This window comes from Dipodomys spectabilis, unplaced genomic scaffold (assembly GCF_019054845.1).
Source record: "Dipodomys spectabilis isolate Male_0828 unplaced genomic scaffold, ASM1905484v1 ptg000158l, whole genome shotgun sequence".
NCBI lineage: Eukaryota > Metazoa > Chordata > Mammalia > Rodentia > Heteromyidae > Dipodomys > Dipodomys spectabilis.
Genome location: NW_024870835.1, coordinates 4,942,052 through 4,956,578, shown reverse-complemented (window position 1 = coordinate 4,956,578; position 14,527 = coordinate 4,942,052). Strand labels below are relative to the sequence as shown.

General features: G+C 36.7%; 1 protein-coding gene across 1 annotated transcript in view; it reads left to right on the top strand.

The window, feature by feature from the left end:
- Adamtsl1 (ADAMTS like 1) overlaps window positions 1-14,527 on the top strand; it is a 391,483-nt gene that overhangs the window by 123,166 nt on the left and 253,790 nt on the right. Inside the window, exon 5 of the mRNA XM_042692956.1 lies at window positions 14,278-14,404. Within this exon, the coding sequence (XP_042548890.1) occupies window positions 14,278-14,404 (127 nt within the window). The remainder of the gene's footprint in view (window positions 1-14,277; window positions 14,405-14,527) is intronic.

Here is a 14,527-nt window from a genome sequence, read left to right as displayed (position 1 = left end):
TTTCCAGAGTCCCAAGCATTCCACTTGCATTTAAGTAGCCTTGCAGAAGAGATGATTTGCCACTCCTCAGGAATCCCAGAGAAGTATTTTTATTTCTCACAGAGTCCTTAAAACTTTCAAGAAGTCATTTCCCAAGAAACCAATCAAGATTGCTCCTATTTCATTTGATACTTCACCAAAGTAAAAAGGAGTTCAGAGATCATTCTCTAATCCAGCTCTCTTCATTCTGAAATCTAAAGCAGGGTACATTTTTTTTCCAGTAGCATCGGAATTGTGATCTTACTTCACCTCAAGTGCAGAGAAGCCAAAATGGAGCTGAGCCTTTGGAAATTGGATCCTCAGTCTAGATAGAGCTGTAGGGCAATGAGTCCACACAGGCCCGATCAGGAAGGCAGTGTGGCAGGCTCAGATACACATCACAGAGAGGCTGAGCAAATACTTCCTGTTTGCCCAAAGACCACATATTCCCCCCCAAGATAATCAGCACACATGGTTTGATAGTTAAGAGCTCTTGACTATGGAATAGAAATCTTGAAAATAAAGTGTCTCATAAATTCCAAGACATATGGTCAGAGTTTTTATGTTATAGGCAATGTCCTAGACTTTATAAATAAATATATATTTATATTTATGTTATATCAAACCTTTCCAAGTACATAAAATAGATATGAAAATAGAATCCTAGGGTGAGTGTGTGATAAGCTCAAGCAAGAGGTAATAAGTCATCACAGCCAAGTTGAATCACTCATCTTACAGTGTCATCTTTTTGTCTATTGGCAGAATGGATCATACAACACACAACTTATTAGTTATTCTTGGTGGAAATAGTGGTATTCTAGAGTAAGAAGTGGCCAAGAAAGTGGGGATGTTTACAAAACACTGAGATATGACATTGTGCTCTTGTTAGCAATAAATATAACATTTCTGGAGGGGTTTTCAGCAATCAAGATTCACGGTAAAGCTGAAGGTCTTGTCATGACTCTGTGCTGCGACAAAGCAAAAACCTGATCTTTAGCTTTAAAACATGTGTGTTCTTTTATTCCAGAGTTTTGTACTATGCCTTATTCCTCTAGAAAAGCTCTTAGACAAATTACCTTTAGTTTCTTGATCTGACTTGAAGACTTGCTGCCTTGTACCCAAAGTTGAGCCTTGTAGACAATGGCTTAAAGTCATTTTGAAGAAAGGTAGATGATGTTTTTGTATAAACTCTGCTTTAGAGAGCCAATGTGAACAGACAGAAATGATGATCAAAAACCCAGGAAGGAGCAAGTTGTAAATGTTCTGGTTGTGCATGTCTTTGATATACATTGAAGCAAAATACTGAAAGCAAAGTTCAAGGGTCTTCAAACCAATATAAAATAATGTTTGAGAAGATGACCAGAAATAGACTTGAGACAAAGAAACAGCAATATGCTTCCTATGTGGAGGGTCTGAAATGCCAAAACAATTGACATAATTGTTTTAAGACATAGATATACCTCTTTCCACCTTTCCCTTTTTCTTTTCTTTTCTTTTCTTTCCTCTCTTTCTTCTTTCCTTTCTTTTCCTTTCCTTTTTTTTCTTTTCTTTTCTGGCCATACTAGGGATTAAACTCAAGACCTTGCACTTGTCAAGCAAGCATTCTACCACCTAAACCATTCTACCACTTAAGCCCCTACCGGTTCATGTTCAGTTTGTTGTTCAGACAGGGCTTTGTGCTTTTGCCTAGACTGGTTGAGATGTGACCTTCTTATTCCAACGCGTGAGTAACTGCTCCCGCAGGTGTGTCTCCTGTACCACTCTGCTTTGTCTTCATCTCTTCTCATAACACACAAGTACCAGGAGCCTGTTATTGCTTTTGGACTAGGGATTTCAAATAAAATACACAGATGTGACAATGAGAGTTTTATTGTGGGTAGAACTTTGCTGAATTATGGATCATATCTGGAATTTTTAACTCTTTAGATGTAAATGTCCCCAAAACTTTTCGCATCTGCCAGGGCAAGGGAGTTCTAGCCCTCATAGCAGAAGGGCTATTTTGTGGTGACTTATTAAATGGACCCAAGATCTTCACTGGTCCCGGGGCAGAAGACCAGCTGCTGTCCTCTTTTCTCAACAAAGGACTCTTGTATTTGAACGAAAACTGTGGACTGTATGCCTAGCAGCTGAAGGGAGTCTGAGCAGCGATGTCATAGTGTACCATGATGTCACCACAATTCACAAAGAATTACAGTTAATGCCATGTGAAGTGAGGCCAAATTCAACACTTTCTCTCTTGGGTACTTCACAGTCTGAGAGACAGAAGCAAGGCCAGAGGTCAAGCCTTTGTATAATTTTGTTTCACATTCTTTGGACACCTTAATTTTAGAAGCAGGGGAGAGAGAAAGCAGCCTGTTTTTTTTTTAAGGTCCCCAACCATCTGCTGAGAATGAATTCTACTGTGTATATGTGCAAATGTCTATACTATGTTAATTCTTAGGATTTCTGCTGAAGACTACTAGATAAACAAATTTAACTAAAAATAATACGCAAAAAAATAGTCCAGGTGTGTTTAGAATAAATTTACACAAGAATTTGGACCAGAAAAGATCAGACTGGTAGCACCTGAGGATGGGAATACATGGTGGAAATAAGACCTACTCATTTGCTTTGTTCAGTTTGGAGTATTTATCCAGGCCATTGGATAGATAAGATTTCTGATTTACAGAAAGCAGGACAGGAAATTTATTTTTAAATGCTTGCAATCTTATTAATGTATGCCATCTCATGCTGCTATCATTATCTCTCTTTACTTCAGTTTGATTCATAATATAAAGACAAGAGCTGTAGACCCAATGGAGGACTGGGAACAGTACTCAAGTGGTAGAACATTTGCCCAGCAAGCTGAAGGCCCTGAGTTCTAAATCCAGTCTAATCCCTAGAACTCCACATTTAGCATGTTAATATGGAGCTCGTATCTGGAAAATAAATCTCATTCTTGTGAAAAGGACCTCCTCTAGAACTGGTAGCAATAGGAGTGAATAGGTTAGAGGTAGAAGAATTGTGGTTCTGTTTTAGCTAGATGGCCAAAGGACTAGCGCTCATGCAGGATCATGGAAGTCAGGCCAGGAGGTACTCAGGTTGAAATCCACTAGTAAAAACTAAGAATCAAGTGCTTAAAAGAACAAGTATGAGGTGAATATATACATGCAGAGTTGGTATTGGAGCAAGCTCATAAAAGCCAGAGCACTGTCTTTGTGGAAAAAAAGATGGAGACAATGTGGGAAATGTGAGCATTTATTTATGCCCCAATATAATTTTTGGATACCAATAGTGGACCAAAGACAAAGCAAAGTGACAAGTGAAAATTAAACTTTCAGATTATAATGCTGTAACATGATACATCCTTAGAGATCTTGTACTTTTTTATTCTTTGGAACCAGTGGGATGGAGTTTAAGTGCTATGTTGCACATTAAAACTTAGCTACTACCTCTGATTTTGCTTGTAGACTGAATTTAACAACAAATATTAGTTATCTTTTATAAGACATATAACTATCCATGAGCTTGGATGTTACATTCTAGTGAAAGAGAGAAAACAAATAATATATTAATGCATATATTAGATATTAGATTAGATTAGATATACCATAGAATAGAAAGTGAAAATGGAACAAGATAAGAGGATTTAGGATGAGGAGAGACAGAATTTAATATTCCCGTCAAATTTGGTCTTATTGAGAAGATGAGAATTTTCTCAAGCAAAAAGTTGAAAGAGGCAAGACAAGATATGTAGAAATGTCTGAAGAGTGTTCCAGCCAAAGAGAAAAACCAGGGTTTTTGTAAGATGAGAAAGCATGTGCTATGTTTAAAGAACAGCTGGGAAAGTGGATCAGAGAGAGATGAGATCAGAGAGGTTACTTGGGTAGATGATCTGGAACCTTGTGGGTTATTGTAAGGACTCCGGAAAGATGACTAGTCTTAGAAATGCATGATAAACTCCAGAGGAGAGTATCTTGTATGGAGGAAGGTTTTCCTCTGGAAAACTTTTACCTGGAGGAAAGGTAATTAAATGTTTTTACATAAACTTTTATCAAACTGCAATAGGATGTAGAAGCACTTTACATCTTTCTTGAATAGGCAGATGGCCTGTGGGTATTTACCACTATGTCCCACTGGCATGTGTGTGAGTATGGGACCAAAAAAAACTGCTTTTATTAAAATATTACTAAATAGATCCTCCAAAAAAAAAAACTAACCCTGCTCATACTTTCAAGTTACTGACTCTGAGAACCCACTTGTTTCTGGTCCTTCCATTCAGTCCTTAGAATGGCAGGCAGACAGGTGTTACTTCTGGCAACAAGGTGTGGCTGATAGAAACCATTGCACCCTCCTTCTTTCTGCAGTGATCTGCAGTTCTCATCTCCCAAAGGACCCCAGTAGGCCACAGAAGAGAGGGATCACTCATCAATTACAGTGATGCCCGGATGTCAACTCTGGGAACACCACATCCTTGGCAAGTTTTCTTTTTTAACCTTCCTAGGTCTCAGTTTTAGTTCTGTAAAACACATATAATTTTAACTAATTTTCAGGGTTATCATAAGAATTAAGTGAGACATATATTTGGTACCTCAATATAACACGAGTTTGGCAAACTCTAGTTCATGTACTCTTCTGTCTTTCTCCTCTTCTGTGTCCTTTTGACCTTTCATTTCCATGCCCTTATTCCCTTTCTACTTTCCCATGTTTTAAGGAAATGATCTGATCAATCCCATTCACCCTAGATTGAGACCATGCCTCAGCTTATATGTATTCCCCACAGCCAGCATAGTGCCTTATATTCAATTCATTCAGTCTAATTTCATTATAATCAGCAACTTCATGTGTTACTTTCCCCAAGGGTATTTGAACAACAAACAAAGGACTACATGTGGTTCTCGACTTTTTAACACAATGGCATCCTTTCTAATTTATTTTTCTGTGAACCTTGTGTATTGGAAGTTTCCATATACTCAAAACACTGTGTGTGTTAAGTGATAATTTGTTTTCTTGTTTTATGACTTAAAGACTTGAGCTTGCAGCTAAAAAAAAAAATAAGTGCAGCAAAAGCCAGCAGTTAGCTTATTGGTATAATAAGATGGTTGGTGTTTTGGTGACCTTATGGGGTTTGATTGCAGGTAAATACCTTTCCATTAAGCTTTTTGAATAGAGTAACTACAGCTCATGAAGCACTGTTAGCACCTTTAGGACTTCCCAAGGATCCTATTTTCTCATATTGGAGACCAAACAAACAAATTTGGAAAAGAAGAACTTTAGATACCTTAGCAAACTGACAGAGAGAGGAGGAAAGGGGAAGAGAGAGAGAGAAGAAAGAGAGAAAAGCGAGAAAGAGAAAGTGAGAGAATAGTGGTACATGTATGTGGTATGTATGAAGAGACATTTAGTGTATGTATATACTGTGCTATGTGTATATTCATATGACAACTGTATAACACAGGTTTAGCTGAAAGCTGGCACCTTCCCATTCACTTTTCATATGTGCTACCAAGTGACCATCTATTTATCCTTGTGCATATGTCTAGCTCTGGATAAGGTAATCATGTTAAGACTATTCAACCTTTTCCCTTATATATAGAAGCTAGATTTAGCTTATAAATTTATAAGCAAGTGCATTGGATGGTGTGGAAGTGTATACAAATGTATTAACAGAAATATGGTAGATTCAAAGGAGAACTCAAATAGTGTAATTCCTTAGAAAGACAAAGTCAAATTTCAGCACAAGTATATACCAGGAAGCAGGTACTCAAAAGGGATGGGTTGGGGTCAAGGGGAAATGAGTAGACAAATGAAGAGGAGAAGAAGGAGGGAATGCAGTCAAGAATCCAATGTGTACCTACAAAATTAACTGAGAGAAGGTGTGGATAGGAGAGGGATTGGTGAGAATGTTGAAAGGGGTGACATTGATCAAGATATATGTATTCATAAACTACTTTGTTAAATGACAACTCCTTTGTATAACTACTTGAAGATAATTTGAAAAAATTGTTTAAATAAAAAAGAGTATTTAGCCTTATCACACTTAACTTCGCCATATAAACATTGGCATATGCCTTTTCACACCAGTGACCTGAAAGAGAGTCTGGTGTTTTTCCTTACCAGCATCCGTTTTACCTTGGGGAACTTATCTTCTCACCTTCAGCATTATAATCCTTTTTTTTTAACTGTATTTTTTTGTCTTTTCTTTTTTGGTACTGGGGATCAAACCCAGGATGTTGTACTTGCTAGGCAAGTGCTTTGCCACTGAGCTACATCCCAGACCAACATTATAATCTTTACTTGAAATCATTCAGATCCTAAGAGAAATAGTACTTGTGGAAAATTGTCTAGAAGTGAGGCAGCCAGTTCATCTCCCTGTTTCTGGAATGGTAAGCTGGTTTCAGGTCCTCATCTGACAACCATAGTCTATTGGATTTGGCATCTAGAGAACAATGGCATAAAGGATCTGGGGCCACATAAAAGCTCAGAGGCCAAGAATGCAACAGTTGATTAGCAATGTCTGCTATGGATCTTGGCAGGAGAAATAGTGCCACATGTACCACAGTTTTGCTAGCCTAGCCCTAACTGCTCTAAAGTCCACCCTTGGATTAGCCAAACCGTCTCAGTGCTTTGTACCTAGATGTTTTGACTCCTTAAAATTAGTTTTATTTCCTAAATGTTCTTTGATATTAGGTTTCATTAAAGGCTATAGGAACTCATTAAAGTTCGTTTTCATGCACTCAGATGATTTGGGAAATTGTTATATGGTGTTTTCTTTTGGAAGAGTCACAGGAAATACAGCTACGATTTTAGTACTTTGAGTATTCATGGTTCTGCTGTGCCAGCTTCATATTCATTCATTACACAGATATTTATTATGTCTGCTACAAGGAATATATTACTTATACATTTTTTAAAAGATTCAATAGATAACTTTTTTACTTCAAAAATCCTTAATAGGTTATTCTATTCTAGGAAGTTCAAATACAGATTTGTGACACCCTCCCCCCCCCCCCCACACACACACACAAGCCCCTTCCAAAAAATGGTGTGTAGTATACAGGATTTTCTCATTTATGATTTTTATCTCTCTTCACCCTTTTTTCTCTCTGCTTTGTTTAACCACTTTTTAATATCTTGATTATATTATATCAAATGTATATACTGCACATTTTTATTAAAAGGTTAATCTTAAATAAATTAACTAATACCTAAATCTTTGGAGGATAGGGTTAGAGATATTCTATTGCCCTAACTTACTCACAAATTTAGAAAATGAGAGTATGTAGAGAGTATTCTGTTACTCATTCTGTTACCATTTTGTCTAAATTGAATAATCATAAGTAAGAGTGGCTGTGATCAGATGTTCACAGTTTAGCTTTCCATATTTCTCTTTCCCAGTGCTGAAAATAGAGGGATTTAAAAGTATCTTACCTCATGGTGTTGGATCAAGGAAAGCTTGACATCACTGCTTCAGTATTTGATGCTAGCAGTTGAGATCTTTATGGGAAACCATTTGAAATAAAGCCAGGATGAACCCAACTGAGAATATTAGTCTAGGGCATAATATCTACTTATAGGTTGTATTTATTTTATTATTGAAATGATTACTGTATTGATCTTAGATTCTCCCATGACTTGTACTGAAGATATTTTTGTACAAATTTCAGTGTCTGGAGAATTCTGCTTGTTGTTCATTGCTCTCAGCTCTGTAAAAAATGAAAGAAGACCACCCCCTCATACCCTCTTTCAGCGTCCACTGCAGAGCTGGAAACCAAAGTCAGCACACGTATTCAAAGTCAGGAAGCCAACTTGGATTGGAGACTATGGTCTTAGTTTTGTTTTTATAAGGAGGACCCTCCTCCCCTTTAATAAATCCCTGATGAATAAAGAAAATTCAGCAGTGATAAGTATGCACCTTCTACTCAGAAATGAGGCAAGGAACTACACGTGTGCATGCATGCATGTGTATATGTACAAGAGAGGGTAAAAACAAATACACTTAGGATATAAAAGCAAAGCTTAGTTTATTAATGAGATCTCAACAACAAAATGTTGTTTACTATGGGGTTGCTATTCTGGCTTTCTCTGAAATTTTGGGGGAGTTTGACACTTTTTATATCACCTGAGAGTTTTTAAAGCAAAAGAAGCAACACTGTGCAATTGTGGAGGTAAGGTTAACTCCTCCTCCAGCTGACACGTAGTAGTGAAAAAATAGTAAGTTGTATTAAGCCAAAATATTCTGTTAGAATTCCACCCTTTGCCAAAAACATTCCATGAAATTGTCAAAGATATGAGTGGTCATTATCTCACTTTACTACTTTATCCAGAATGGGGTGGGTCTGGGAACTCTATGACCTGAACATTGCCTTCCGTGACATCTTCATAATGATGAACGTAGGTGCACTGGGAAATAGTCTCTAAACAATAATAGTTCTTTACTGTAATGCTTGTTCAAGCATTAAAGAGGTTTAGATTGGACCTTGAATTTGTAGTATGTTCCTCTATATAGACACAGACACAGACACACACACACATACACACACATACACAAATACATTTTTGCATACATGTGTATAATCAATAACTGTATTGCCTATCTGTAACCTATATGTGAATTGCTAGTATGGAGTACCACTGTGTTTGGTGTTCTGTACTTCATTGATATATCAGCATTGGTGTATCTCAAACATAAAATACTATGCTAAGAAACCAAAATGCAAAAAATTGTAAACATGGTTTCTCTTTTTTTCTTTTTTCTTGCTTGAACTCGGGGCTTGGGCATTGTCTCTGAGCTCCTTTGAGCCAGAGCTTCACATCCAGTTTTCTGGTGGTTCTTTAGAGGTAAGAGTCTCACGGACTTTCTTGCTCAGGCTAGCTTTGAACCGTGATCCTCAGATCTCAGCCTCCTGAGTAGCTAGAATTATAGGCATGAGCCACCAGCCCAGAAACCATGCAAATATGATTTCTTAATTAACCCATTATTTAAGTGTAGAGAAAAACATACTAATAGATCAAGCTCAATAGCAATTATGTAACAATTTGAATTGTGCATAAATGAAAGAAAATTCCAAAACAATAGAGACCTAATGCTTTGAAGCTTTATTTTTAAAAAGAAGTCAAAATATCACCCTCTTTCTGTTTGTTCCTCCCTCCATCTGTAGTGCTAGGCTCCCATGTACAAGCCTCTCATCTTTTAATATGGCCATGGGCACCAATAGGAAGAAACAAAGGCAATGGGCAGAAGGGCCCTCCCCCTGCTAAGTCTGCTGTTTTAACTAGCCTTCCCAGAACACTTAGCACTTTTGTTTTTACTTCACTAATTGTAATTTGGTCACATGCCACAAAGAAATGCATTCTTTTCACTTGATATATTGCCATCCTATTAAAAGTTCTGTTCAAAGGATAGAGATTACTGGCAACTGGTAATCTCTACCACATGGAAATATCGGCAAAAATGAGAAAGCACTAAAACAATTAATTTTGAAATTTGAAAAGGCCTTTTTTTGAGAAAGAAATATTTAATTGAGGGTTTGAATGATAAATAGAAGCTTTCCAAGTAAAGAACTGATCAAAACAACTTTGGATGGAAATAATAGAAAGCACAGAGGGATCGGCATTACGTCTGCCAATTCATCTCATTTCTGTATTCTTAGGGGGTTTTGTTGTTGTTGTTGATAATAGGTATAAAAGTAACAGGCTAATTTTCATTAATCTAATGATTATTCAAGATCAACAGACTAAGATATATCAAGAATGATTATCCTGATGTAATTGAAAACAATTTTCTACTCAGCCAAAAAAAAAGAACATTTCATCTGATAATAAAGTATTCCACATTTTTTAAATAATTGAGTTAGAATATCTTGGCTTCTTAAAGACGAATTAATACAGAGAAAAGAAAAAACACAATGTGTCAAGGAGATGTTTGTTTTTAAAACACTGAAGTTAAACAACACCCACTTAGAACTGAATTGGTTCATATTCTGGGGTCCATAAATCCACATTGAAAATACGAAGATTAAGGTCTGGCCAAGTTAGCTTTAAAGTATGTCATCTCTTATTTAGCTGTTTCTAATCTGAATGTTACTTTGGATGGGTGAAGCAGAGTTGTTCTTTTCTGAAAATGGTTTTGGAACCATAAGAAATCTTTAGGATTAGAAAAGCTCCTGATTATCTCCTCAGGATCTGTTAGAGACATCAGCATCTATTAAAATGTTCCCAGAAAAACTTAAATCCTTTGAGAAAACCTGGAATTCCTATCGTTTAAGGAGTGAATCTAGTTAGGTTTGAAAGAATCCATTCCCCCTGCTTATCTGGTCCTTCCAAATAGCTGAAAATCTTGTAAAAATTAAACCCATCTCTCTTCAATCCCAAACAACAAAACACGAGACTCAGTAATTTTTTGAATATTGCCTAAATTAAGACTGCCATGGGAGGAGTGGGGAGATGGGGAGGGAAGGGATGGTAGGGGAAAAACAAAGGAGGGGGCAACAATGCTTGATAGGAAATGTACTCATTACCTTACTCATATAACTGTAACCCCTCTCTACAGTATCTTTACAATATAAAATATATATTAAAAAATACTGCCATGCTTTCTCTACTGAAGCAATCCAATAAGTTAGTCTGATCATATTGTTTTTTAGTTTTGCCAACTTTGTTTGTTTTCAATTCTTCGCTATTAATTTAGGAAATGCGCAATAACAGCACCTCCCTTCAGCTTTTAACTTCAACTTCTCATTCATTTTTTTAGCTCCAAAGACTTCTTTCATCAAGTCTTCTTTGGACTCTAAACAAATTCTCCATACTTTACCACTGTATGCCTTTTGTATGTGATGGTTGTGTACTATATCCCTTACCCACTAGACTGTAAGTGATGTGAAAATGAAATCGTATATGCTTGAATTCTCCACTGAATTTTACTTGTAGTTCAGAGCCTGGCCCATAGCAGGTATTTAAGAAATGGTGTTTGAATGATTAAGTGAAATGTTTTTAAAATAGACATTTCTTCAATCACATTTCACACTATACTATGAATGTGTCAATACAGAACTGTGATCAGCTCATGGGTGGATCCAATGACAGATAAAAAAGAATTTAAATAATTTGACTATACTTACATAGAAACATATGCAAGAAGTCTTTAGCTAACTGATGCTTGTGTATGCATGGATAAAATTCACTGAATCTGATAGGATGGCCTTGTTGCAGATTGAAGTGATCTGCTGCTGACCATACTCATGAGAAACCTATCCTGCCTTTGCTATCCACTTCAGACCTCAGTTCCATGTTTTACTGGCATTTGTGCATTCCAAAGACATGTAGAGGGCCTGAAGATGTAGCTCAAGTGGGAGATTATGCTTGCTTGCTGAACAGGTGCATGGACTAGTTCAATCCAGAGTACATGAAAAAAGGTACAAGTGTTGAAGGAGTCATTGCTTAATCACATATTTTTAGAAATGCTTGGGAATTGGAGGTCTGGTTCAGGTGGTAAAGTACCAACCAATAAGCAAAAGTATCAGATACTGAGTTTAAGTCCTGGTCTAGACCAAACATAATCACATTTTACTGAAAATAATACACATTACTACACATTTTTTGCTTAGTTAGATTTTTGTTTTATATTGTTTGCTGTATCATATTAAGTTAATTGGTCCAATGTGAATCAGTATAAAAGCCTAGATGAAAAGGTTATTAATGCCCCTGATGATGACAGTGATGCTAAGGATAGTCCACTGGGTCAAAATAAAAAGAATAAATGAATAGATTAGTAATTATTCACAGGTATCTTTCTATTCCTAAATAATTACACTTTACCCAACACCACCTATTACTTCAAATTTATACATTTAATTAGATTTTTATAATTTTTGTGATTTTTGTCTTTTTCAATTTGTAAATTAGGCTTTGGTTCCAACATGAAAAGATTATACTTTGTTTTATATCCTCACTTACCTGAAGAATACCAGAAAAATATCATTTAAGTGCTAGAACACTAGAAAAGCTTTTCTCCATAAATGAGATTTCAAAATTTCTCATTATTGAGAAATGCTGCTAAATAAAAATAGAAGAAAATCAAAGTGCTAGCATGGCACAAAAAATTATAAAACCTATTCCTATCTATCTGTTTAATTCACTTCTACCTATTTCCCAAAGTAGACCACCCACGATTCTCTTTACCATGTGTTTATCCCCTCATTATTCAGTTCCTGAATAGCAAAATCCCAGCAAATCTCACAAACTTCTTGAATAATTTGTTGCTATTCCATTCCTCAGCCCTCTTTTACACATTCTGTACTCTGTACTACAGAGTATACATATAGCATCAAAGTTTAATAATTATACATTTTAATTTTAATTTTATTATATCTAAGTATTTGTTCAAAGGGGTTTCAATCCAATATGTCAATTTATGCTAATTTTTGCATAAGTCTGTTTACACTACTTATGAAAGGTATAAAAAGGAAAAATTGCCAGGCACTGGTGGTTTATGCCTGTAATCCTAGCTACTAAGGAGGCTGAGATCTGAGGATCACGGTTCAAAGCCAGCCCGGGCAGGAAAGTCCATGAAACTCTTATCTCCAATAAACCACCAGAAAACCGTAAGTGGCACGGTAGCTCAAGTGGTAGAGTGCTACCTTGATTTGAAGAGCTGAGGGACAGTGCTCAGGCCCAGAGTTCAAGCCCCATGACTGACAAAAAAAAAAAAAAAAGGAAAAATGAAGCCTCAAAAAAAGGCCAGATTTTTTAAAGCAAAACAAATTATGTGGACTTTTTTGGAGCTATTCCTCGTGAAATATCACTCCAGTTTTCATTTTATTTTGTCAGAAACAGCCATTGAAATAGTTTGAAAGTAGAAAAGATCCTCTGGTGTGAGCTCAAACTAGGACTATAAGATGTACAACCTGGTATAGTTTGTGTTTAACTGTTTTTTTTTTATTGAAACATTGATGGGGGAAGTAAAACTAAAAGTGAGTTTGCTTACTTACTTTGTAAAGGTTTGTAGTTTTGTTGAGCCTGATTTGGACTAAATATAAATATTTGCTAGAAGTATTTAGAACTTAGCTAATTACTAGCTAAACAGCCTTGGGCAAGATTCATGACCTCAACTATAAAATGAGGATATCCTACATGATTGTTTCTAGAATTCATGAGATATTTGTTGGATCTAGTACAGGACAGAGCCAGAAAATGGCAGAATCTTTGTATTGAACATTTCTGCTGTCTTCCATGCTTCTTCCTCTACTTCTCTCTCTATATATAAATATAAAATACATATATAATGTATATACATATATACATATATATACATATGTATGACTCCACACACATACACACATGCATACACATGCATTGTTTCTTTTAGCTGAACTGCTAGCTAGAAAAGCCTAGTGATATCTCTGTTTTCATACAGCAAAAATCTATTAATCTACAGTTGACTACACTGATCCAGTTGTTTGGAATACATTAATGAACCCAACATACAAAACACCAAATCTTGTGCAGTTTTCAGTTTAAGAAACACAATGGAAGATAAGATTATTCATTAAATCTTTTCTGTTCCAGTGACCCCATGGCTGCAATTTCTGTCATTTGAATGAATCATAATTCTAGACCGTGGGAATTATTATTTTTTTATTATGAAGGTGATTTACAGAGGGGTTACAGTTACATAAGTCAGTAATGAGTAAATTCCTTTTTGGGGGGGTGGGTTCCAGTCCTGGGGATTGAACTCTGGGCCTGGGCTCAGCTGTCCCTCAGCTCTTCAGCTCAAGGCTAGCGCTCTACCACTTGAGCCACAGCGCCACTTCCAGCTTTTTTCTTTTTGCTTATGTGGGGCTGAGGAATCGAACCCAGGGCCTCATGCATGCAAGGCAAGCACTCTACCACTGAGCCACCTTCCCAGACCCAATGAGTACATTTCTTTTTGAACAGGTCACCCCTCCCTCCTTTTCTTGGGAATTATTTTTTTATTAAAGTTTTAACAACAGTATTTTAAGATCTCTCCCTAACTGTCTTCCCATCTTTCCTTATTTCCTTTCTCCCCATTTTCTCTTCTTTTTATTTGTTTAATTCAACTATAAAGATACTTTTACTTATACCACCTTTTTTTTCCCACTTAGCTAGGTTCAAATTCCAATTTAACTCTGTCCCCTTCATAAGAAGTGCAGTTTATGCCCCATAGGTATGAGGGGAAGGGTCATTTGGTATTATTGGCCGTATCATGGATCCTGCCTTGTTAGGAACCCAGTTGAATCACACACCTCTCTTTCTTGTTAGATCGTTGGCTGCGACCACCAGCTGGGAAGCACCGCCAAGGAGGATAACTGTGGTGTCTGCAACGGAGATGGGTCCACCTGTCGGCTGGTTCGAGGGCAGTATAAATCCCAACTCTCTGCAACTAAATGTAAGACCCGACAGACATGGGGCAATCTTTGGGCTTGCTCATCTGTTCTGCTTCCCTAGCTTAGCTTTGGCTCCTCCCACTAACTAGGGAATGAAACCTCTACCCAAGTGGAGAGGGATCCGG